Source organism: Gavialis gangeticus, unplaced genomic scaffold, assembly GCF_001723915.1.
Source record: "Gavialis gangeticus isolate Ggan-Ray unplaced genomic scaffold, GavGan_comp1, whole genome shotgun sequence".
Lineage (NCBI taxonomy): Eukaryota > Metazoa > Chordata > Crocodylia > Gavialidae > Gavialis > Gavialis gangeticus.
The window spans coordinates 85,564,972-85,586,712 of record NW_017729031.1 but is presented as its reverse complement, the minus strand read 5'-3'; the positions used below and the strand labels follow the sequence as shown (position 1 = coordinate 85,586,712).

The 21,741-nt window shown below is 41.7% G+C and overlaps 2 protein-coding genes across 3 annotated transcripts in view; one reads left to right on the top strand and one right to left on the bottom strand.

Annotated features, from left to right (window-relative positions):
• The window catches only part of MCM3AP (minichromosome maintenance complex component 3 associated protein), a 57,304-nt gene extending 45,758 nt beyond the window's left edge, over positions 1 to 11,546 (bottom strand). The window contains exons 1-5 of the mRNA XM_019523314.1: positions 10,248 to 11,546; positions 8,294 to 8,517; positions 6,215 to 6,293; positions 3,927 to 4,071; positions 1,718 to 1,914 (exon numbers count right to left, since the gene is read on the bottom strand). Of these exons, the coding sequence (XP_019378859.1) occupies positions 1,718 to 1,914; positions 3,927 to 4,071; positions 6,215 to 6,293; positions 8,294 to 8,517; positions 10,248 to 11,460 (1,858 nt within the window). The 5' untranslated portion in view covers positions 11,461 to 11,546. The remainder of the gene's footprint in view (positions 1 to 1,717; positions 1,915 to 3,926; positions 4,072 to 6,214; positions 6,294 to 8,293; positions 8,518 to 10,247) is intronic.
• Positions 11,547 to 12,425: 879 nt separating this feature from the next.
• Positions 12,426 to 19,407, top strand: YBEY (ybeY metallopeptidase (putative)). 2 transcript variants are annotated; one of them, XM_019523313.1, is made up of 5 exons: positions 12,426 to 12,664; positions 12,759 to 13,003; positions 14,530 to 14,661; positions 17,330 to 17,398; positions 18,994 to 19,407. In XM_019523313.1, the coding sequence occupies exons 2-5, from the start codon at positions 12,794 to 12,796 to the stop codon at positions 19,078 to 19,080; spliced, it is 498 nt and encodes a 165-aa protein (XP_019378858.1). In that variant the 5' UTR covers positions 12,426 to 12,664; positions 12,759 to 12,793; the 3' UTR covers positions 19,081 to 19,407. The 2 variants fall into 2 exon arrangements, with proteins under 2 accessions (XP_019378858.1, XP_019378856.1); XM_019523311.1 differs by having other exon boundaries at positions 12,426 to 12,673.
• The last annotated feature ends 2,334 nt before the right edge of the window (positions 19,408 to 21,741 follow it).

Below are 21,741 nucleotides of genomic sequence, written 5' to 3'. Positions count from 1 at the left end.
TACTGTACATGACTTAAGAAAAACAATAAATCACATAAATCTAATCAAATTACAGTGTACCTTCAGGTATGCCATGTTTTTTGGTGCAAACCAACACCCCCACATGTTATTATTCATATACAATGCAATCATTCTCCTGAGAAACTTACAGTCTACAAAGGTAACGCTGGAGCCCCAATGTTTTTTGCCTGAATGTGAATTTCTCAGCTTCAACAATACTGTATCTAGAAATGTACATAGCCTGGTAAGGCAGTGCACACACATGGCTACCTACTAGGGCTGTCGAACAATTAAAAAATTTGATCGCAATTAGTTGCACAATTAAGAAAATTAGTTGCAATTAATCACAATTTTAATAACACAGCTAAAAACTCAAAATTATGCATAGAAAAACTGGAAGTTATGCAAAATTATGCAGGTACTATTGCATGGTTGGGGGGTGGATGCGGGGGGCAATTTGTGTAAGTGTTGGGAGTTGTGGGGGGGGGTGTGTGGGGTCTGGAGCCCAGTGAGAGGGGTTCCCACACACCCTGGCAGGATGTGGGGTACTGTGGGTCAGGAGTGAGCGGCAGCAGCAAGGCTGGGGGGGCTGTGGCTTGGGAATGAGGGGCAGACAGAGACCGCACAGCAGGTAAGTGTGTAGGTTGGGGAAGGGATGTGGGAAAGGAAGGGGTGGGGGAGGGGCATAGAGGCCCCCACAGTGAGGGAGGAACAGGGGCAGAGGCAGGAGCAGGGGTGAATGGGGCCGAGGCTGGGGCAGGTCATGGGATGGAGCTGTGGACAGCTCATTCACGGGTGCAAGGCACTCCCACCATTGTGTGCACACCCAGGCACATGCTCCCCAGATTTGTGCATGGGGCAGAGGTGAACTGCTGCTGTGGGCTGGGGCTTTGCAGTCTGCTGCTGTTGCCCTGGGAACCATGCAATGCCATGCTGTGCCTCCCACTGCTAGGTGTGCATGGGATGTGGCACAGCCCCTTGACGTGTGGCTCCGTCCCATGACCTGCCTTGGCCCCAGAGCCCCATTCAAGCCCTACTCCCTCCCTTCAATGTGGGGGTCTCAACCTGCCCCCCACCATGACTCTTCCCCTTCTCAGACTTGCCTGCTGGGTGCTGCTCCACATGCCGCCAAGCTGTGTTCAGGCTGCCGAGAGGCTACAGCTATGTGTCTGTGTGTGCCCCTCCCACACCTACTGCAGCCACCCAGAGCCTGTGCCTGGGTTGCCCTGTAGTCCTCTGCGCTGCCAACACTGCCCCGCAGGGTGGCCTGGAGGCAGCAGTGACAGCAGTGAATCAGAGCCCAGGAGCAAGCTCCAAAACCATGTGCATGATTAACACATTAAATAAATTAATGTAAACAATGATTAACACGTTAATCGCATGCATTAACCGGGATTAGTTGACAGCTCTACAACCTATAATAAAAATGTAAGTTTCTTAACCTAAAAGAGGTGAGGTCAGATAGGTGGAGAAGTGGGTTGAGGCACACTATCTAAAATCCTGGAGCAGTTGGATATTTGATACAATGATGGGCTGTGGAACAAACAGTCATCCTCATGCTTCAGAACTGACATCATATAGAGTTGACTGGCAGTTGTTCATACCTCTCAGGACCAAAATATTCTCTTCCCTTATGCAGAAGTATCCTTCCTAATCTGAAGTAACTGAAATTAGAGTTGATCACCCTCATCTAGGCATGTATAATTAGAAGTGTTACCTTGCCGCATGATTTTATCCCGTTGGTCCAGAAGGCGATATTTTTCTTCAGAAGTCTCTGCTACTGATCCTATTAAGTTACTGAGAGAAGATGCTGATGCTCCCAAACTCTCAGAGCTCTGTCCTTCAGACCCAGAATCAAATGGGTCTGCTTCAAATTGCAGTGACTTTATAAAAGTAGGTTTCTTCGCTGGAGAACTAGAAAGAAATTATTTTATGAATGACATACTATTGTACATGTATTACAGAGTAAAAGACAAAAAAGATACTAATTTGCCTGCCTTTCTGTTCTGTGGTACATCTCAGTTTCTATTGTTTAAAAGTATAATTTGATATGTCATGCTGTCAACAAAAGTGGTACTACAATTGCACATTGCAGTTGACATTTTCAGAGCAATCTTGAGGATTTAATTAAATACAACTCCTATTAACACTAAGTTAATTGCTTTTAATGAAAGCTACATGCCTGAATCCCCTAGATTGTGTTGATATGTCAACTTGCATTACTACTAAATCTATTTCACATCTTCAACTTACTGTAATTTGTACTTCCACTGAATATATTTTTCTCTTTATTATGCACAGTACAGGGGTTTGTGCCTTATTCTCATCATGGCCAACATTTTTGGAAGTAATACTGAAGTACTAGACTACTCGGCTCATTGCATCATTCGACGCCTATTCAACCTAGGGTAGAGGATTCTTCACAAATGGAATACTACTTAGAAATGCAATTTAGTCCAATTTACTTGTGTGCACTACCATCCAAACCAATAAAACAATTTAAAAGAATATAAAAGACTCATTACATAAAATACTTTATAAAAAATGACTACCTGACAAGCGACTTTTATAGAAGTTTATGATAGTATGTACTATGCATTTGCAGGGCAAGCTTCAAGTTTTAAAACGTGGCTGGTTACAATATATCTGAAGCAAAATGAACCATCACAATAATTAGCCACACAACAAGAGCAGCTAAAAGGATTTTGCTCAAAGAGCAAACCAGATTCGCCTCTGCAAAGACAATAAGCATAGCAAATTTCAGTTCAAAATCTGATCATTTCAGAAAACCAAGAACAAAGATTATAATTATTTGAAATCTAATGGGAACAACTGAGTCCATTAAAAGGGGGAAAAAAGGAAGAGCACTGCCTCTGCAGCCTCATAGCCAAACAACAGGTACCACTGTAAAAGACCTAGTATACAATTTAACAGTCATATTAAGAATAAGGACTTGTATACACAAAGAACTTTATTTTGACACTTGCAAGTGAAGTAGGAAAGTAAGTGAAATTGCTCATCTGCAACAGCTTCTTAAAAGGACATTTCTAGTCTATGGTAAGAATCTCCCTTTTTTTGCAATTTAGCTTAATCCATCAACTTCTAAAATGGAGCAGGCTAAACCACTAGATGTTTCTTAATATGGAATAAAATTATTCATGTGTTGATGAACCTAAATAAATTAGCTTACTATCTAGAAAACACACTCCTTTTTAGACCTGGTGCTTAAGGGAAATTTATAGAACACACACAAGAGAAGGGCTTAGGGGAAAAAAATCATTAGTTTACTAGATACTAAGAACCAAGGACTTAAAAGACATTGATTTAATGATTTATTATAATCTATGCGATCTCCCAATAATCTCTCTGTACTCCACAGGCGATAAGGATCCTCTTAATGGTCTTGCTCTTTCACTTTTTGGGTTATCCTCTCTAGTGCATTTCTCCTGTCTGTTAGCTACCTAATAATGTCTCTTATATCCTGTTGTCATTTACACTGGAGTTTTACACAGGTCTGTGTTCTAGCTGCCACACAGCGCATGCTATGTCTGCTTTCTTCTCAGAAACCTGAGGAAGGGTACTTCATACCTGAAAGCTTGCCTATATCCCTCTCAGCTATGCAGTTGATTCGGTAAAAGTTATCACCCACAAAAGTCCTTACTAAGTCATGCAATAAGTAAGATTTCTTTCCACAGCTGTGCAGGAAATTATCTTTCCAACCAGTCATAAACTTCAAATTTTAACAAGGCTAGGAGATTCCTGAGAGAGAAAAATTCCAGCTAAGATGAACAAAAGAGCGCACAAACAATAACAACATTTTTCTGACTACTAGATACAAAATTATTATGGCTACTTCATATGCATGATGATAATAGGCATTCTTCCCAGAACAAGTATTGACCAGAATCCTAGTCAAATGAACATACCTTTTACTTGGCAGGCTACTACTGGCAGAAGATCTTATTAAAGATTTGCGAAGAGGGGAATGTTGATAGCTCTGTTCTTCATTGCTTTGTCTTCCTTCACCTTCATCTGCTTTTTCCTTGGGTGAAAATTCTCTCTTAGCAGGCCCTAAATGACATGCCAAGTGAGGTCAGATCTGTGTCAAATTTTACAATCAACATTTTAAAAGCTTTACTTCTGGACAAAGAATGTGTTCTAACTTCTTTTAATTTTCTTCCCTGACTGCTTGCATCTGTTCAGTGCTTACAAACTATTTTGCATTAGAAGCTATATCATGCAGCAGTCCAATTCCATAGTATAAAGCTATCAAGCTGACTGTTCTGTTTCAGATTAAACACTATATTCCACACTATTATGTAATTAAACGTGGAATGAAAAAAATATTTATTTAGCAACACTTGTATTTATTTAGCGATTGTGAGGAAGCATACAGCTTGATTAGATTCTCTGAATGTTGGATTTCATAAATATGAGGATATTCATAAAAAATATGAGGACATTCCATTTATCTGGAACTCAATATTTTTCTGGGCGTCTCTAAGGCATTTGGATAATTGAGTTTAATATTATTATTATTATATATGGAATGATTTATATAAAGTCAAACAGCTTCAACAGGGTAGATTAAGACTCTCAATAGATACCTGATAGGCCAGTGCCACAGACACTCTTCTGAGTAGTGGGAGATCTAGTTCAAGTCTCCAAGCTAAATCAGGCACAGACAGGATTTGAACCTAAGCCTCCCGCTGTCACATGAAAGTCTTCCAATCATTGGACCACCAGGCAGAAATGGTGAACCACCAATTACACTCTTTTTCTTCCTGTGTTTTTTGAATGGTGGGTAGGTCCCGAATAAATCTAGCCCTTCATTTCTAAAATCCTAAGATTTTATTTGGAAGCAGTATAAATGTTTAGAATGAAAATGTTTTATTTCAGGTCAAAGGAAATATTTCATTCAACTTCAATGAAATGTTTTGATTTGCCAAAAAATCTGTAACATTTTCATTCTGAATTGACCTGTTTCAATCTGACCAACAAATCTAAAATAAATTATTTGCACACTCTAATACAAGGGATATGTACGTCGCAAGTGGCACAGGCAGCCTTTGTGTGGCACATGGCAGACAGGGCAGGGGAAGAGATATCAGACAGCCGCTTGGGGAGAGTTCCATGGTAATTTATGGCATGGCATGCCTTCCAAAAAGGTTGTCCTCTACTGCTCTGGTATACATGTTCATTTGCACCATATATCCAAGTGATAATCTGTTTCTGCATACTTTAATATCAACTTGAAAGTGCAGTTCCAAAGGAAAAGTGAATATGGAAAGTATATTTTCAAGCCAGACCACTGTCTAAGGAGTAGTCTTTTACAAGTCATGCCTAAAAGACCTAACTACTACCATATGTAACATGAATCCAAGACAAGGTTCCCCCCTACCATTTAACTTGAAAAAAGCTTAACACTTTACAGCTGGTAAAACCAAATTCAAGATTCTACTTTAATTCTTAAGGCCATAGAGGAGAGACCCAGAACACCCCAAAGACATCAAGCATCTTCTTCCAAAGGCTGGCTGGAAGAAAACAAAGAGCGTTTTCACATCTCCTTTTCCTGATAAACAACATATGATGGCCTTAAAAAAGCTAAGGTTTACCACTCACTGGGCACATCTACGCAGGACACTTAATGCACAGAAAACTAATTCTACTGTGCATTAGCAAGGTAGGCAAGGTCATGCCAATGCGCTAACAATGTGCAGTAAATGTAGTCTAATGCACAGCAGCATCACAGAAAGTTCATCTGCACTAATGCACAGTAGCACCAATTACACCAGATTAAGTTAGTACAGGTACTAAACTTAATGCACTGTAATTACGGTGCATTAATGAACATGTAGACGCACCCACTGACTGGAATAGTACAAGACAAACACAACTGAAATATTTCAGAATCTTTATTCCAACAGCATGTTCATCTTCTCCTATTGTCTTACAAACTGCACAGATCATACACATAACATAGCAATGACCTATGTGATATAAGGCACGAGAGAAAGAAACAGAACCACAGTGCATGATGAATTCTAAGACCAAACTAAGACCTTGCATTAAATGGGGCTCTGGGGCCAGGGCAGGTCATGGGATGGAGCCACAGTTCATGGAGCTGCATCACATCCCCTGCATGCCATTCCACTGAAATGAACAGATAACTATGTACAACCTTTATACAGGGAAACACAGGAAAGAGACTTACCTGTTTTCTTCTTATGCCAAAATGTTACTATATCTTTATTAAATCCTTTTGCCTTCTTCCTAGCCATAACAGCAGATGCCTGAAAAATAGCAGGCAATACCAGAGTCAATTTGCATCAGAAAAATATACAGAGAAAACTATACAGCTTGCATAAAGATATATGTTTGCTTATTTCAGTGAGGGTTCAGTTCTTGCCTTCCTAGTCACCATTTCATACCAAAATGCAGGATATGACAAGCAGGAGGGTGTAATCACAGACTCCCTTTATCAAGGATTGCCTTGTGGGGGGGAGGCTACATATGGCTGAAATCAGTTCTGCCTTGTTCAGTGCCATACCTTAGTGAGAGCACTTGAGATTAAAAGCCTCATATTAACCATAGAGCAGATACACTATTGTGTGTTGTCAGCACGGGATTCTCTACACTAACTTATTAATATACCTCAATCCTGACCTACTGGAAGCACCGCTAATGATTAGTAGATAGTCCACCCTGGAAGACTCAGTCTTTGGTATGTCATCTAAGGTGCCATGAATGCTGCTTGCAGACATTAAAACAAAAACTGTGCTTTACTGGAAGCAGAAGCACATTACTTCAACCCAGCACAGGAACATGCCAAGTTAAAATACAAGTTTCCCTCACTTTATGCAGGTTCTGTATATGCGAATTCACTTTTATGCAATGACCCTTTTTATACTCAAAATTCATTATATGCGAGGTAAATACACTCTTTTATGACCAGCAGCAGGTAAGCCTGTGGGGGGAGGAGAAAGGGCCAGAGTGGTGGGGGGACAGATCAAGGCCCCAGCAGTGAGGGAGGGAGCAGGGTACAGACAAGAGCAGAGATTGGGGTGAGTGAGGCCTTGATCTGGCCCACTGCTGATGGTGAATGAGGGAGTGGGGCTGCAGCAGGTACTGCACAGCCAGGGCAGGATGCAGGGTGGGGGGTACAGCTCCTGCTACTATGGGCTGGGGCCTGCACCAGGCTCTTCCCAGTGGGGGCTGGGCCAGGCTGTGTGCAAGACAAGTGGCAGTGGCACTTGGGGGGGGGGGGGGGGGCTGCAGCCACCCCAAAATTCACCATAGCGCTGCTCCTCCCCCCCCCGGGGCCACCACTGCTCACTCCAAATGCAGTGTGGACCAATCTCCTGCCCAGAGCAGCAGCCCATAGCAGCAGGAGATGTGCCCCTGTCCCGCGACCTGCCCCAGCCCCACTCCCTCCCTCACCACTGGCAGGGGGACAGATCAAGGCCTCTCAACCCAACCCGTAGGATCAGGCTCTTCCTAGTAGGGGGGTTGGGCCGCTCTGCACTCAGGGTAGATGGCAGTGGCGCTGGGAGGGAGGTTCGGGGTGGGGGGTGAATCTTGGAACATATCCCTATTTGTTACCTTGTAAAGTGGGTTCCTTTTATGCAAACTGAAGTTATGTGCAGTTTTTCAGGAACACATCTACCACATAAAGCAAGGGAAACCTGCAATGCATGGGGGTTTTGGTTTTTTACTTCTGCAAGCACACTTTATGTTAAATATTTTGCCAATTTGGTAATATGAATGCATAAACTATTTCGTACTTAAGTAGGATGCTAAAACATTGGCTAGAGCAGAGCAAAGCAAAACAAAGCAGGGGTAGATAAAAACCAAGCAACTGTGCTTCTCTCAGTGTTCCTCAGTTCAACCTGTAACAGCTTCTTTTTCTGTTTTGGGGCTCTTATAACAAAATCTGCCAATACTACCACATATTGGGCTTCTCAAGCAAGCAAATTCTCTATAATGTCTAAGTGACTACAAGGAGCTTGAGCATTCCCAACCCCTTACTTTGCAGTTAGATGAAGCAACTATATAGTTTTCAATGTCATATAGCCAACTGTTGAAGTTGCTGTAACAGAAAGAGCTTGAGTACATTATTAAATTTGTTTACGTTTCTGTTGTAATCTCACTTTTCATGTTTCCAGGTGTTGGTTGGTTGGGTAGAACAGATGCTAATAATTCTAACAAACTCTAAGACAGAGAATGCTTGTAAATATCTTAAACACAAATATTTAGATACACAGAGAAACCTAGCCTTAAATATATTACTCACATGATCGAAAAAATGAATAATAGCTAGTTTTTTGTTGCGCCTGGTGAATATCCGCCGGACTTTTGCAATATGACCAAAATATTTCTCAAGAACATTTCTGTCATTAAGGAACTCAGGGACATTTTTCAGCTGGATTGATGTGAGTTCGTTTGGTGATAAACCTCCGAGACTGTCTACACTATCACTACTTCGATTTCGACGGGCAGGAGTTCCAACAGCAGAATCTAAGATAAAATATTGAAAGATATTTGAAATTAGACTCCAAATCAGATCCCAAATGAGTAGACAAAAGCACAACTCAGATGACAAGTTAAAAGTTCACAGCAAAAATGGTCCTGACACATGCAACAAATGCTCCTTTTTGATCAAATAATGAAAAAGCTGCAACAGTGCAATATTAAGTATGAGAATTTAAATGGACAAAGGAAATTCAAAGTTGAAGTTCCTGTGGCAATTTTAAAACCCCTTTAATATTACAAAGGGCAAAGTTGCACACTAATCTAATTATTTATTTTACAAATATTTTTCAGCTCTGGGGAACAGTGGAAGTGGACTATTATAATACACTTCAGCATCACAACAAATCTGCTATGAAGTGACACAAACATATGAAACTATGAGGCAGGAGGGGACAGGAAGACTGAATTACTGTACATGCATTCATAATTAGTCATCCCAAATTGTTCAGGAGAGTCCTGGATTTTGGAGGCACCCTGGTTGTTGGAGAAAATTGAATCAGAAGTCCCAGACTGGTGTGAACACACCTGCATGTAGTCAGGAGCCAGGCACGTGTGGGTGTTTTTGCACCAATCCAGGACTTTTGCTTCAATTTTCTCTAGGAGTCCAGCCAATGGGCTACTTCCTGCTCTGGACCCTGCTGGGCTGGAAGCAGACTCGCTTGTGCAACAGAATAGGGGGTGTGGGTGTGTACACGGTGCCACCCCCCCATCCCAAATTTCCTTACCATGTTCTGGATTTCCCTCAAATTACTAGTCACCTTATTTATAATGCATCTATCATCATAGTATCCAGTAACTATTGTAAAGTGAAATAAGTGGATAGCAGTGGGCCTTTCAGAGGTTAATCCTCTTCAACCTCAAAATGAAGGAGCAGTATATTAAGAAGTACTAGGGTATGAGTAGGGCAGAGGGGACAGTTGAGGTAATTATGGAGCAGGTAAAGGAAGAAAGATACAAACCAAAGCAGATAAAATGGATGAAACACAAAACATATTTGAGGAGAAAGCAAGGGCTGAGATTGAGAAGAGGAGGGAGATAAGATGAATGAAGGAAATGTGAAACAAGCAGCACACAAAGGAAGACAGGAAACAAAGTAGAGGAACACAAGTAACACTGGAAAATATCCACCTTGTAAAACAAAAATCAAACACCAAAGATATTAATAAGGTATTTCTGCTACAGAGTAGCTCAGCTGGGCATCAGCTAAAAGAAGTGAAACAGAGAAAGATACACTCCTCAACTATCTTAATTACAGGAGCAACTATAAAAGTTATGGGAAAAAATATGTCTCCTGCGTTATACATATTTTTTACTTTATTCCTTTTAACTATACCCAGCACTTCCCTTACTCTAGCTCAAAAAATTCTATTTATTCATCAGTTTCAATCTCTGGAAAAAGTAATTAACTTTTGATTAATAGCACTGGTCCCATAAGCCTGATTAACCAACTTTTTGCATAAACAACAGATTTCATTTTGTTGTAAACTTTTACAACTTGAATTCTACACAAGAGAACCTATTTACTTTTGTGTCACTTCATAACAGATTTGCTATGATGCAGAAGTATATTATTTGTAAAGTCTACTTCCATCCCTGCCCAGAGCTGAAGATTAAATGGCAAATTAGAATAAAGACATTAATGGGATCATTTGCCTATTTTCAGTAGCATTCATTTCCATTGCCCAATTTGATTAGTTGTGATTCCTTGTACTTACCTTCCTTTGTTTTCTCTTTAAAGTCTTCCTCTTTTAATGGGGTTGAGGACTGTGATGTTGCAAACACAGGTTGACCTGAGTCCGACGAAGCAATCTGTTCGATTTCTCCAGATTCCAAAGAGACCCTTTCCTTTTTTGTCTCTTTCTTAATACGTCCACTATCTTTATTGCTTTTCAACACATCTTGTAACGTTCGGCCAAACAAGCCACCACCACGAGGCCGGTTTAATCTAACAGGTCGCTTGTCTGGAGGACGGTCACTCTTAGATGCAAGCTCTGACTCCTCTCCACAATCATAATCTTGTCTCCTTGGAGAATGATCTTGTTCCTCTTTTCTTTTCATTCCCTTTACAAGACTGGGAAGTGGCTCTGGCTGAGCATCTTCATGTTCTAATTTAGTTGCTTTACTGACTTGGAAGTTTTCTCCCAAAGCCAATGACCCAGCAGATGAGCTAGAAAAAGTAGTGAAACTGCTACTAGGGCTTCCAAAAAGTGGCTTTGGCCCCCTTTTTTCATCCTCTATTGTTTTGCTTGGTAAGACGGAGGCAAAGGAAGATGGCAAATTAGTGCTGGTAACTGGTTTTGAAAAACTGAAATTTGTACTGTTACCTGAGCTACTGGTCTCCTGAGAAAGGCCAAAAGGAGCCAATCCTCCATGTCCACTACTCCCTGGATGGGAAAATGTGAAAGGTGTTGTGATGATTTGGTTTTTTGCTTTCTCTGGTTCAGAAACAGCACCAAGGATTGGTTTAAACATTGCATTTTCTGGTGTTTTAAAGCTGAACTCGGATCCCACAGAGCCACTACTTGAAGCTTCTCCAGTTACAACCCCAAAGTTAGGAGGACTCTGAAAAGTCCCAAGATTAGTTGGTGGTTTAAAACTGAATCCCTGGTTAATAGCGATGGAAGAGCTAGTTGGTGCAGAAGCAGGCACAAAATGTGCAGCTTGTCCAAGCCCGTAAGATGGTATAAACCCAGAGGGTGGCCCAAACCCCAAAGTTTGCCTTGGAGAGGCATGGGCTAACCCTGAAGGCTGAGGAAAGCCAGGTGGCACAAATCCTGGATTCTGTACGGTTCCTGCACTGCTACGTCCAAACATTGAGGACTGACCAAATCGAAATGATGGTTGAGCCTGAAACGTTCCTGCAGAACTACTAGAAGGCGACTGGAAAATCCCAGATTGCTGTCCACGAAAAGGGTTGTTGGGATTCATCTTCAAAAGGAGGGGTTAATGAGCCAAGCAGTGGCTCAGCTATTCATTAACATTCAGTGTCCAGCCAGTCTTTCTGGTAAGCCGAAATACAAAAGCACAAACAACATTATATTCTCCAGCACATTTTGATTTATAATAGGAAATCTCAGCCAAGCAAATTATTAATTTCTTTACTAAGTATTTATCATATCTTTGCAAGTTCCTTTTAAGGGCACCACGCATTTTAGCAGTGGTTGATATGCAAATACCTACACATGATTCACAAGATAACCCAGGGGTTTCAAATTGGAATCCACAGCATTAAACACGCTGTGATTTTCCCAACTTCTTTGCAACAGAAAAATTGCTTATTTTTTTTGTAGTCAAAAAACAAAAGCTAAGAGCTCACATTTTCCAAGCCTAACAAGGCCAAAGGGGGCGGAGGGGCTGAAGTCTTGAAAGGTGGAGAACCACTAATCACAAGTCGCCCCATGTACTCTCGCTGAAAATAAATAGAGGTTCACCGATGCATCGGTCTGATGCAGCCAAGAAAATTGGGTGCGCGGGCTCCGCAGCTCGCACCCCTCCGCCTCCTCAGCACCGCCGCCGGGGGGGGCACCCTGCTCAGTGGCGCAGGCGGAGAGGCGAGGCCCGGCCCGGCTCCCCCGAGGGTCAGCTGCCTCCGCCCCGCCTCGCCTCGCCCCGCACGCGCCCGACAGGGTCAGTCACTCCCGCTACCGCGGCCCGCTGGCCTCCACAGCGGCGCCTCAAGCCAGGCCAGGCCAGGCCCGGGGCCGCACTGAGAACCGCCCCACCCCGGGCCGCCCGCATCTCACCCAGCGCGTCACCGCCGCCATCGCCGCACCGGGAAACCGAATGCGCGCTTGGGGCATGCGCACCCGCCACTTCCGGCGTGTCTTGCTGGTGCGCGCGCAGCGGGTGGGCGGGGTTCGGGGGTATCGCAGGCTGTCGGGCTGTGCGCTCGTCCCGGCCTGGCCTGCGGGAGCTACCGCCGGAGTGAGATCATCTCTCACAAATGTTGCTGGATGCACTGAGACTGTTCGTGCGGTGCAACAAGCGTCACAGGCTCCGGGGGAGCTGCTGGCATTAACTGGTCGTAGCTCCCCACTGGGGCGAGAGGATTTGGCGGCGGAGAGGGCTGGCGATCGGTTGTAAAGACCAGGTTCTCCGCGTTCCAGTGTCCAGCTACTAACGTTACCTGATAGTGAGTGCAGTTGCTTCGGGGCCTGTTCAGCGTAGATGAATTATTAACTGTTGCTAATGTCTAATGTTATTGTTGTTAGTTAATTAATTTACAGAACATCCTGGTGTCAGTATCTGATGAGATCATGAGATGAGTTTAGTCATTCAAAATCTGCAGAAAGTCATTCCCATCAGGAGAGTCCCACTTCGCAAGAAAATCGAGATTCTTCAGAAGATTTTGGGCGTTCGGCAGTTTGACTTGGGTGTCATCTGTGTTAATAACAGAACCATTCAGCATCTCAATAGCACCTACAGGAAAATACATGTCCCCACTGATGTGCTGTCCTTTCCCTTTCATGAGGTAAAGTTGAGGTTTTTCGTTTGTTTTCTTCCCCTCCTTTCCACAGACTGTCTTGGTCTGCTTAAGACAGCTGACTATTTTGCATGCCAATAGAGAAAGCAGCCTTATCAGCATGGGGATAATGACTGAGGATTGACTTCCTCCGTAAAGTGCTCTGAGATGTATTCATGAAAAGTGCTGTGTAAAAATGATGTATTGTCCTGTAAATGCTAAAGTAACATTTCTGCCATGTTTTGTTGTATCAGTTCTCTCCAATGATACAAGTAAGATGTTTTGGGGGATCATAGACATATCATGAGACTTAACAGTGACACCAGATATGTTATGGTGTCAGATGACAGAACAAGGAGCAGCAAGGAAGGTTTAGGTTGTATATTAGGAAAAACTACCTCACTAGGAGGGTGGTGAAGCACTGGAATAGGTTACCTAGAGAGGTAGTGGAATCTCCATCCTTTGAGGTTTTTAAGGCCAGTTCAACAAAGCCCTGGCTGGAATTATATAGTTGGGGATGGTAATAAAGCAGGGAGTTGGACTAGATGACCTCCTGAGGTCCCTTCCGACCCTAATTTTCTATGATTATGGGGAGAGGGTTTTGGAGAGCATCTTCTTGAATTCCATGCTAGACAACCTTCCTTGCATGTAAAAGGAGCCATAATATGAGTCAAACTTACCACAACCCATTCCTTGGTCTGTTGGAATCTCTGCTTCCAGGAGGTAGCTGGCAACAGTCAGTATCATTCCTGTTTTTGTCACATTTTCAATGTTTAAATCCTCAAGGTAACCATCAGAGAGCTTAAAGTATTTACACCAAGACTAATTTATGTCTGAGATCATTAAAATCACTTTTTGGCTCTGTTTTAAAGAGGACAGGGCTTTTTGTTGCAGAAGATAAGTACAGGCTCAGATAACTGAGATTGTCAGGAACCTAGATATGAAAGGGATGACATGGAGCTGTAGCTTTGCCATCATGCCTCTTACGTTGAGATACTTCTGTATCCCAGTTCATTTCTGCTGACGAGAACAGCAAAAATGTACACTCTGGTGCACAGAAATGAAAGTCAGGGTTTTCTAATGTAAACAATAATTAGTTAAAGTATTTCTCTTTTTTGTCACATTCAGATCTATTTTGTAGTGTCTGTACTTTGGTGCAACTTAAAGTATTGGTATGGTTTACCTAGTAGAACTCTACCTTCTAAGAAAGTCAGATGTAGGTGAAATACTCACATTGCTGAATGCTGCACGTGGTATTTCACAGCAAGTGATGCATTCTTGGGTTCAGAGGGCCAAAAGACCCTTTCAACTTGTTTCTTGTGATCTTGGTGGGAGTTAGGTGTTACTGCCCTCAGTTAAATCTGTAATGTCTAAGGTTCTGTATTCTTCAGCATAAGGAGACTGCACTATTTAAATGAATACTCATTGGTGTACTAGTGCTTAGCTTATTGCTCTGTTAAGATGGAAAGATACTCTGCATAACCAAGTTCTCTCTCATGTTAATTTCTGGATGGGCTTTGATTATCCATTTACAGAATGTGAAAGCAGGAGAGCTTCCACAGCCTTGTTTTCGAGATGAATACGACTTGGGGGACATTTTCCTTGGAGTGGAGTATATATATCAGCAATGCCAGGAAAATAAAGAGGATTACTACAGCATTCTTACGGTAGGTATGTGCTTACTAATGTAGATATGTCTCATCCCATACTAGACTTAGTTTGTAACATTGCTGTTTTTGCTGCCAGTCATTGAATAGTTTGAAGTGAATTTTCTTTTGTTGTTTTATAGATATCACAAAGGGTCATCTACAGAAAAACATGTTTTTTAATTCCAAATATATATCGTTCATCTGAACCAGTACTGTTAGGGTACATAAGTATATTTCAGGCTTATAAGTAAGTAATAGCCTTGAACCATACTTCCAGGGGAAGACTCATTCTAAATTCTTGTAAAGAAACAAAAAATTGAGAGCACATCAGCTTTAAAAGAAAAGAGGCAAGAACTTAAAAACACCTTATGTCAAATCACCTTTGTTCTTTCGTTGGTGCCTGCTGTTAAACTGGTCTCACTGCAGAGGTGGCAGACTCTATTTCAAAAATGGAAGATCTTTCCCACTAAATTGTATCAATTTTTTTCCCCCCTCTTTGTAATATAATTAAGAAAAGAAACTTGGTCCTTGCAGTTACTTTATCTTCAATGCTTGCATGTCCTAAATATATACACAGATGAACTTTATTTGCTGCTTAAATCCCCAACATAAAGAGAGAAGTCTTCAGGACAGTCCACTTTAGAGACAGGTGTGGATAAGATCTTTCTATTAACTGAGTTCAGTGCAATCACAATTTTAAAAGAAAGGATGAAGAATAAAATAGATACTTTTGCAAATCACCAGGAGCCAACTGAACTCAGTCAAGAAAACTTCCAAGTGTGAATTAAATCAGGAGAACCTCACCCCTTCTACTGAGGGTGGAGAAATAGCCTGCAGAGATAAGCTGTGGGTAATTAAAATCAAGTCAAGAAGCTGTTTCCCTTAGAATTAGTACAAAGACTGAGCAGCAAACAGGTCTTGTCACTTGTCAGCTATCTTAACAGCAGAAGCTGCTTTTCCACATAGCCTCAAAGCAGCTGCCTTCTCTTAGTTCAGTTACAGTAGCATCCAAATAAGGAAGGCTGTTACTGCTGCAGTCACTCCTTCCAGAGTCAAGATATGGCTTGATTGTGGTTTACTGTCCACAGACAGAAAATGTGTCAGTAGTGGGATCTGGTATCCAGTAGAAAGATGTAAAACAATATCCAATGGCTGGAGTCTAAAACTAGAAAATGTGTACTGGGGAAAAGTGCATATTTGTATAATTTTTAAATGGTGCATCCTAAGAAGGAGATTCCATCACATCCTATTGTCTGAAGTCAAAATCAAGATCTAGATGTATTTATATAAGATGTGCTCTTACTCAACCAAAAAGGTATTGGCTGATTTTATAAATTATTTGGTAAAATCCTATGGCCTTTTTGAGTCAGACTAGTTGATCATAATGATCCTTTATTCAGATTTTAAGGAGCTAGATCAACTCATTTTAAGGCAATCTTCTGTGTGTAGAAGGAATGTTATATTTCCCATTCCCTGTTGCAAATACATGTGGTATTTTTGGAAGGTAAAACTTTCTTTAACATCTTATTAAAATTGTATTTAACACTCTTTTTTATTTTTGTGTACAAGAGAAAAAATATGGAAAGGGAAAAGAATGGTGAAAGCAAGAATGCCTGATTTGTTGTTTTTTTTCCTTTAAAAGGCTTTATATGCCCACCACTTCATCTGGAGAGCAGGAACTACATGGTTTAGTAGTTCTTAAAATAGCTTTAAATTCACTGTTGCTGTAAATAATGGGTATTAAAGATGGGGTCTGCAGGCTGAATCCAGTCTATGGAGCCCTGTCATTCAACCTGTGGTACTGCCTGGGAGTCTCGAGCCAACCCCATATGCAGTATGTGTTGGCCTGACCCTGTGTGCTGTATACAGTATATAGTTGGTTTGGTTTGGTGCCGCACACAGCATATGCCCCAGACTAATCCTGTGTGCTGCGCACAGCTTGCAGGGCCAGGGCATGCTGCATGCGGTGCATGGGGTTGGAGCTGGCATGCCCACTGCATGCAGCACGTGGGGCCAGTTCAGGGTGCATGCTGGCTGTGATGCATAGGGCCAATCTGTGTGTGAGGCTGGATTAGTTTTATACCCTTGCTGTAAGTGGAACAGTCCCCTTTCAGATGAGTGGAGTTACTATTTCAGCATGTATAAGCAATAAATACAGACAAAACCTTGAGGATTAGAGCAAAAAAGTTTGTGAATCCAGCAACCTAACTTGGACTTCACTGCAGGTAAACTAGCTTCACATTTGAAAATGTCCATCTTGAGGTAAAGAACTTGATGATAAATCTATGCTGACCTTTCAGAGGTGGCTCTTGTTATATACACAATCTGCTAGAATTTCTGTGTTTCTGTTGGGTTTATATATAATCTGTTCTTTATATTTTTATATTTTTTAACTTAAACTAGTAAATTATTTTTGTGAAACAGTAGCATAATTGTGGTTAGGCTATATAGCATTATTTTTTGTGTTTTTTGCAGTTCAGTCTATTTTCCCGTGTCATTACAAATGTTGACATTCAATTATCATGTATTGAACCATTGATTTTTATACTGTTTTAATGATTATTGCTATCATATTTGCTTGTGAACAGCTGAGCTCTGGTTGCAAGTCAGCTGGTACATACTACAATGATGTACACACACAAATAAATATTTACAAAATACTAAAGCCATTTTTGTTCTTGAACAGGTGACGCTGGCTCATGGGTTGTGCCATTTGCTTGGCTACAAACACAGCACAGAAGCAGAGTGGCAACAGGTACAAACATATCTGTAAGGGGGTGTGGAGGGTGTTGTAGCAAATCAAATCTTTGTAAATTTAGAGGCATTTCCCTTACTACTGGTATCTCTTGTAATGTAACCTTCATATCCTGATAGTCTGTGGGGCTGTACAGACATTCAGAATGTGAAGATAGTGCAATATTATAATGTGCTTTTCATCTGAAGGAATCCTCAAATCTTATGTAATCGCATCTAAAACTTTGGGGTGGGAGTTAAAAACAAACAAACAAAAAGGGCTTAATGTAGGTATTTCCACCCTTAACTATGGAGGTGTAATTTTGCTGTCATCATGTAAGAATCAGTGCAGAAGTTGTGTATCATAATACTACAATACAACATTTGAACTGTAGGTATAATTTTAGGTTTTAACATTGTGCAATTATATATAGTTCTGTAATCAGAGGTTGCCAGCATTTTACAGATAGGTTATTTGCATTTGACAGTTGTGGAAACTGAGACAGATTTAACTATTTGCATGTCACACACTCATTGACTTGAAGTGTGGAACAGAATCCAGGTATTCTGTCATCTAATCTTTGTTCCAAACATTGGGATATGTATAATTACCAGTATTGGCAGAACATCAGGATAAATGCTGCGTTCAGTGAAGAAGCCTGTTGATGTTTTGTGACACATCTACTCTCAAACTGGTTCTTGCAGTGGAACCTCTTACAGCTCACTGCCCCAACTCTCATGCTGGGGAATTAATTTAGTGCTGATTCAGAGAGAAATACATTATTTCCTTTGGCTTCCCATCCAGTTACTGATGAAGCCCAGGTTTAGGTCATAGCACTTGACAAGAATATAGGCAAAAAATTGCATTCCTGAACTCATAGTTCTAGTTTATTTAGTAAACTGTAGCTACTGTGATCAAAGTCAGTGGGAGCTGAGGGCACTTGACTCCTTACAAAAGTAATCTGCATCTCTAAGGCCAGAGGGGAAAAGTGCCTTAATCCATGGATGAGAGGTTCCATCTATAATAAGGGAAGTAATGTAAATACTTGCATGCAAGTCATGTGAATACCTCTGTTCACATGATCAGTCTCCTCAAGATGGTAAAATTACTCAAATAAGCAGACGTTGGCAAGAATAAGGCAGGATTCTTCCCTTTCAAGTGCACTTCTGATCAGAAGAATAACTCTTAGTATGGCATTAAGAGAATTTCCAGGTTGTAGGTTTATCAGCTTGCTGATTCTGTGTCAAAAGTAATCGGCTCTCATGCAAAATTGTGGTTTCTAAATGTTAACACTGATTCCAGTTGGGTTCTGAACACCAGTATTAGCTCGCCTCTTGTCATTTGGATATTCTCTCCAATTATTTTTCAATCTTATCTGTTAGCTGTGTTTATTTTCTGTATAATTTAACAGCTATCATATTGATTACATTTCAAGGGGCGGTCATTACATGATAACAAGGTGCTCTTTTTACGTGCTTCACTTTTTAGTACAGAATAGCACCTGCCCATCTTTCAGGTACTTGCACCCAAATATAAAGTTATAAAAGTACATTCATTAAAGAAAAATGTAAACATTCTCCTGATGTTTTGTTTTTTGTCTTTCCTCCTCCATGTAGATGTATCAAAAGGAAAAACAAATTCTTGAGGAACTAAATAGAATCACCGGCACAAATCTCCAGCCTCTGACCAAAAACCTCTTCTAATCGTGTCTAAAGCCAATGAGTTTCCATCCCTGAAGAAATATTTAGAAAGCAAAAAAAAAATGAATCCTCATTCTACTGAAAAGCTTTGTTCTTATTACATGGTTAAGTGAGCACTATACTGGCATTGTGACTTATGTAACAAAAATATAATTCTTATTAATTTATATCAATTCCACAAAGTGTCCACAGAAATGTTAGGCATTTCACCAAATGCCACAAAGTTTATTGTAAAATTCAGTCAAACACCTAATTTCTTATAGATCACAGTTCTGTTTTGTAACTTGTTGCCAATAATTTCCAAGAAAAATATGTATGCTATTTACTGGACACACAAATTGTTGTAAACTATTGAACTACTATCCTAATTCTACCTATGCCAGGAAAAGAAGGTAGAAAAGACAATCACAGGGTTCCAACACCAACTAAATAAACTTTATGTATAAAGTCAATACTTAGACAGTATCTAAAAAAGTCTAAGCTATTCACTGAGCCTTTTGACTTTCTGACTAAATAAACAGCACTGCAGTCTTACAAAAGTAACTTCCATTTAATTAATTGATTAATAATTTTATGCTCAAATCACTGTAGAGCTCCACATCAAGAGTGATTCTTTTTTTACCTTTAAATTTAACTCATTTAAGGCTGAATTCTTATAATTATTTTACCCAGAACAAAGAAGGGCAGTAGGTGCATTTTATAACTACTCCTACTGACTTTACTAGGACTATTTTGGAAGTAATGCACTATTCAATGTGACTACAGTTGTCATGGAGGTACTTTATATCCACTCTTTTTTTTTTACATTTTTACTCTGGTAAGATCTTGTCTACTGGCTTAGGCTTGCAAAATTATACCTGGGCAAGATGATTTATTTGCACATACCAAATGTTAAGTAGCTTTCAAAGCATGTATACTTCTAAAAGAAAATGAAAATACACAAAGCTGCTGCCTTTAGAAGCATATCCTCTGTTTTCCAGAAACTAAAATTACTTTAACATAAACAATAGTATTAAAAGTAAGTACTCAAAATACTCATTTAAGATTTGGCTTCTCATAGGTGGGTGCTGTATAGACACAGGATAAATAGCATGGTCTCTGCCCTAAAGAGCATTTATAGATCTTGTAGTCTGCCTGTATATAAGCAACTGCAGGATCAATGCTTGGGGTCCCTTCTACATGCATGGAGCCAGCTGCCTCCAGGGGGTGCCCTGCTGCCCAGCTTTAATCCTGCACATGACTGCTTTGCCCCTGCCGTCTCCGCACCCTCGGGCCCTGTCCGCCCCCCCCCCACACCCTCTGCATTGGGCCCAGGCCTACTCCTCCACTCTCTGCTGCCACAGCAGGGCAGGGGGGAGCGGGCCTGGATCCCAAGTGGCAGGAGGGAAGAGGGGATTGGGCCCAGGCAGTGGCAGATGGACAGACTCAGTCCCTGCCTGTATACCCATAGAAGAACATAAGCATAACTATGCCTACATCATCCCCCACCAGTGGCTGTCCAACCTTGAACACCTCCAGTGATGAAGAGTCCCCAGCTCCCCTAGACAGGCTATTCCACTGCCTCGCCATTCTAACGGTGAAGACATTTTCCCAGATAGATATGCAACCTAGACCAGCTTGGCTGCAACTGCAAGCCATTGGGCCACCTCCTCTGCAGCAAGCCAGAAAAGGTGCTTTCTCTCCTTACAGTAGCCTTTCAAGGATGTGAAGATGGCTCTGGTGCCTCTTCCCACCACTATGGTGTCTTGAAGGCCAAGCCCATCATCATGATGACAGAGTTCTGTAGAAAATGCCAGTGCCCCCACGCACCTGTTGCTCTGCCGCTTTCCCTGCCTGCTGCTTTTGCCCTCCCTCCTGTTGCTGCCAATGTGCCCCATCTCAGGGTTCAGGACTTGTTGTAGAGGTGATATCTCAGGGTTGGCATCAGGGCAGGTGAATGGTGCCAGCCTGGAGGGAGGGAGTCGCAGAGAAGCAGGGCTAGGAGGGACCTCCAGAGTCGTGTCCAAGCCCTGCCTGAGGCAGGTTCACCCCAACCCAGCCCACACAGCCGGCAGTGACGGGGTGAGTGACTAGCTCAGCCCTGTAATTGTCTTGTGAATTTTGATACAGTAGGAATAGCACTCTGTATGATGAGATCCCTTTAGTAATGCTTCTTCATGCATCATAACTACAAGACTGCTTTTCCCATATGTCATTTGACTGGATTTAGTAAGACCTTAGCTCTATTCGTGGCCCTATCGCAGACCTTCCTAAGCAAAAGGGAAGTTTTCCAAAGGTGGGCACTGAATTACTAGATTCATGTTGAATCTTCTTTCAAGAAGTGCTGAATGCCCCCCAGATCCAACTGAAACCGAGGGTGACAAGGCCGAGCAGCCAGGAAACGACTTGCGGAGATCGGTCTTGTCGGTTCAACTCTCCATCAGTCAAGCTCCCTGTCATAAGGCGGTGCAGTACGGTACTGCACACTGACCCTTTTCCAAGGGCGGTGTCACAGCTATTTACCCCACGTGAAATCAGAAAGGATTTCGTATGTTTTCAGAAGAACACGTGCCTCGCCCAGCAGGTAATAATCACCCTCTTCGCCTTTGACACCTTGTAAGCGGCTGCAGGAAGGACGAGACACAGGCAAGCAGCCACGGGCTGCGTGACGAGCGCGGTCCCGCC